This window comes from Epinephelus moara, chromosome 17 (genome assembly GCF_006386435.1).
Source record: "Epinephelus moara isolate mb chromosome 17, YSFRI_EMoa_1.0, whole genome shotgun sequence".
Classification (NCBI taxonomy): domain Eukaryota; kingdom Metazoa; phylum Chordata; class Actinopteri; order Perciformes; family Serranidae; genus Epinephelus; species Epinephelus moara.
Window position 1 is genome coordinate 4052460 of NC_065522.1, and position 3916 is coordinate 4056375.

Consider the following 3916-nt stretch of genomic DNA (forward strand, 5'->3'; position numbering starts at 1 on the left):
AAAACAGAAGGCCTCTCAGCGTGTGTGTTTGTGTGTGTGTGTGTGTGTGTGTGTGTGTGTGTGTGTGTGTGTGTGTGTGTGTGTGTGTAGGCGGTGGGTGGGTGGGTGATGAGTTGAGCACAGAGGGATTTCCTGCAGTGGAGGTGGACTGAGGGAACACTGCACTTGCAATAGAAGCTCTACTGCTCATGAGAAACCTCCTGTTAACCCTTTTTGCAAGCCTGGAATTTTAAATATTTTTTTAAATTGTATATGTCAGATGTGAACTCTGTCATTCACTGTTTAGTTAGTGTAAACATCAGGTCTTGCTTATAAGATATGATTTGAGAGTTGAGCTTCAACGATTAGTCCATTTAACGATAAAGGGAAAATGAGTCAGCATGTATTATTTGTTAAGTAATAACAACAAATCATTATTTCAACTCAACTCAACTCAAACTTTATTTATAAAGCACATTTAAAACAACCAAGGTTGACCAAAGTGCTGAACAGGTCAGTAGAAATAAACAAGCAAATACAATGAGGTACCTAATAGTACACCACAATAATAACCATAAGATACATAAAATACAATACAATAAAATAAAATACAAGAGTTATAAAATAAGATCAAAATAAGCTAAAATGTTTGGGTGTCCAGCTCAACCTGAGTTAAAAGCCTGAGAGAAGAAGTGGGTTTTAAGAAAAGACTTAAAAACCTCTAGGGTCTGGGCAGACCTAATGTGCAGGGGCAGGCTATTCCAGAGCCTAGGGGCAGCCGCCCCAAAGGCTCTGTCGCCTCTGGTCTTCAGCCTAGTCCTAGGAGTAGCCAGTAATAGCTGACTGGCTGATCTCAAGGCTCTGGAGGGAGCATGAAAGTGCAGGAGTTCGGTTAAATAAGGGGGTGCCAGCCCATTTAGGGCTTTAAAAACAATCAATAAAATCTTAAAATCAATTCTAAAACGCACTGGAAGCCAGTGGAGCGAGGCCAAGATTGGTGTGATGTGATCGTGTTTACGCTTTCCAGTGAGGAGGCGGGCTGCTGCGTTCTGGACAAGCTGTAGACGGTGTAGCAGTGACTGGTCAATACCGACATAAAGCGAGTTACAGTAGTCCAGACGTGAGGTTATAAAAGCATGGATTACCCTCTCTAGATTCTGGGGGGAGAGATAGCCCTTTACTTTAGCTAAAAGCCTGAGTTGATAAAAGCTGGTTTGTATTACTGATCTAACTTGTTTATCGAATTTAAAAGCACTGTCAAAGGTCACACCGAGATTTTTAACAGAGGAACGGATGTTAGGAGTGAAGGGGCCCAGAAAATCAGCAGAGTAATCGGAGGGGTCACATCCAAACATAATGATCTCTGTTTTATCCTCATTGAGATTTAAAAAGTTACTGTCCATCCAGGATTTGACATCTTTTAAACATTCTAGCAGTGGCTGTACAGAATCCTTGCTAATGGATTTAAGGGGCAGATAGGTCTGTACATCATCTGCAAAACAGTGAAAAGGTATGTTGTGTTTCTTAAAAATCAACCCTAATGGCAGCATGTACAGCAAGAAGAGGATGGGGCCCAAAATGGAGCCTTGGGGGACACCGCAGGTGAGAGGAGTCGTAGCTGAGTTGAATTCCCCTGAGTTAACTGAGAAGCTCAGATCAGTGAGGTAGGACTGAAACCATAGAAGGGCAGTACCTGTGATACCCACCCACTGTTCCAGGCGAGACAGGAGGATCCTATGATCTACGGTATCAAAGGCTGCTGACAGGTCAAGCAGCACCAGAACAGCAGAGTTACATGAATCAACAGTTGACAAAAGATCGTTAATTATTTGTCAAACACATATGCCAAAACATGTATAGTTTGAGGTTTTCAAATGTAAAGTATGCTGCATTTCTTGGTGTTACATTAATATATATTTAATAATACTGAGTTTTCGACTGCTGATTGAACAAAACAAGCCATTTGATGAGGTCACCTTGGGCATCAGGGGTTGTGATGGGAATTTTTCACTGTTTTCTAATGATTTATAGACTGATTTTCAGGAAAGGAATCAGCAGATTAATAGGGCTGTAGTCAACCAAAGAAAATCTTGATTGACTGAAATTTTACTTTCTCATCAACCAATCGATTTACTAATTTGACCACTATGCACTGGGTGAATCCAGCTGGTAGTTCTGTGGTTCAGCCTAAGTGTTTTTTTCCTGCCACAGAGCAAGTAAACACTGTGTTCAGGCAAGTGGAATACCTCGAGTGAAAAATAAATGTGATGTCCACTGTAATATTATCCGAAAATAAACTCCCATCAGTGTCCTGACAGTTAAATCCATTAGCTTGTATTTCCTGGAAAGCAGCTTCTAGTGCTCAGCACTTTGAGCTTTGGTATCATGTAGACAAACTGGTTGTTATTTCATATGTCTCCACGCATTTCATTTATTAAAAATGTGTTGTTGTTTTTTTGTCGTTCCCTGCTCTGCAATGGAGAAGAATTCATATGTAAGATGTTATTATATTGCTAAGTTGTTTCTGGTTTTTGTGTTTGTATCCATGCAGGTACGCCAGCCTGTATTTCTGTTGTGCGATTGAAGAGCAGGACAATGAGCTCATCACACTGGAAGTCATCCACCGCTTCGTAGAGCTGCTGGATAAGTACTTTGGCAGCGTACGTCATAAATCACTGAATCTCTCTGTTGTTCCTGGTTTGTGTGCTAGGCTTGGGCGGTGTCATTGTATTACAGTATACCAGGGTATTTCGAAATGATTTTCAATACTGTCAAGTATACAGGCGCTCCTTTCTTTATCAAACTCATTGTATGTAGTGCATAGCATGGGCCAGAGGTCAGTCCCCAGTCTCTACTGATGGAACAGGCAGCTGAGCTAAAAGACACCATGGTACCGAGTGGTGGAGGAATATAGCCCGGACCACATTGTGTGTCTGCCTCGTTGCGGGACCTCTTGTCTTGTTTTTCAGTGCCCATCTGGTGCACAGGACAGCCATCCAGCAACAACCAAGAAAGACCTTGGGTAAAAAAAAAAAAAGCATGTTTCTACATCTATTAAGGGTTTATTTCGACCAAACTGGAATTTTTGATTGTTGGAACAGTGGACTAACTAACTGGATGAGTAACAAGAGTAACCAAAATGGCTTGGGTGAGTTTTATTTTGTTTTTGTCGAGTTTGAATGAAGTGAGTTAACAGCGCAGTTAAGCCAGTCTCATTTCCGTGACTGAGAGAAACTAGAATTCAAAAGGTGTACAGTTGTGTTTCTCTGTTGAACAAGGACAATAGATGTGATAACATTACTTTTTTTAGCATTTTAGGTATTTCTGTTGTCTATTTAATAGTTTGTAAGAGCTAGGAGAGCTTCTGGAGAGCAGGAACTCTCCAGTTGGGTGGGGGGTAGCTCACAATCATACCGTCATATACCGTATACCCCGATGAAATTTCAGGAAGGTATGAAGGTATGAAAAATGAGATATCGCCCAAGCCTCCTGTCTCCTCTCTGTCTGTGTTTGATTTCACACTGCCAAACAAAGGTTACAGAGTTAAGTGAGAAGTTGTACCACCCAAGCATGTGAAGAATTCCCTTGATGAAGAAAGCATTGATGACTTTCATTTGTGTAGGTGTGTGAGCTGGACATCATCTTCAACTTTGAGAAGGCCTACTTCATTCTAGATGAGTTCCTGATGGGAGGAGAGATACAGGACACATCTAAGAAGAGCGTTCTCAAAGCCATTGAACAAGCTGACCTACTGCAGGAGGTAATCTGGGAATGAGGGTTTTACCCAGAGACAGCTATATGTACACCACGTTCCAAATTATTATGCAAATTGTATTTAAGTGTCATAAAGATTAAATTTTTTGTTTTTCAATTAAACTCATGGATGGTATTGTGTCTCAGGGTTCTTTGGATCACTGAAATCAATCTCAGACACCTG

General features: G+C 41.1%; 1 protein-coding gene across 1 annotated transcript in view; it reads left to right on the forward strand.

Annotated features, from left to right (window-relative positions):
* The window catches only part of ap1s1 (adaptor related protein complex 1 subunit sigma 1), a 26474-nt gene that overhangs the window by 12309 nt on the left and 10249 nt on the right, over nt 1–3916 (forward strand). Inside the window, exons 3-4 of the mRNA XM_050067003.1 lie at nt 2531–2639; nt 3602–3739. Coding sequence (XP_049922960.1) covers nt 2531–2639; nt 3602–3739 — 247 coding nt within the window. The remainder of the gene's footprint in view (nt 1–2530; nt 2640–3601; nt 3740–3916) is intronic.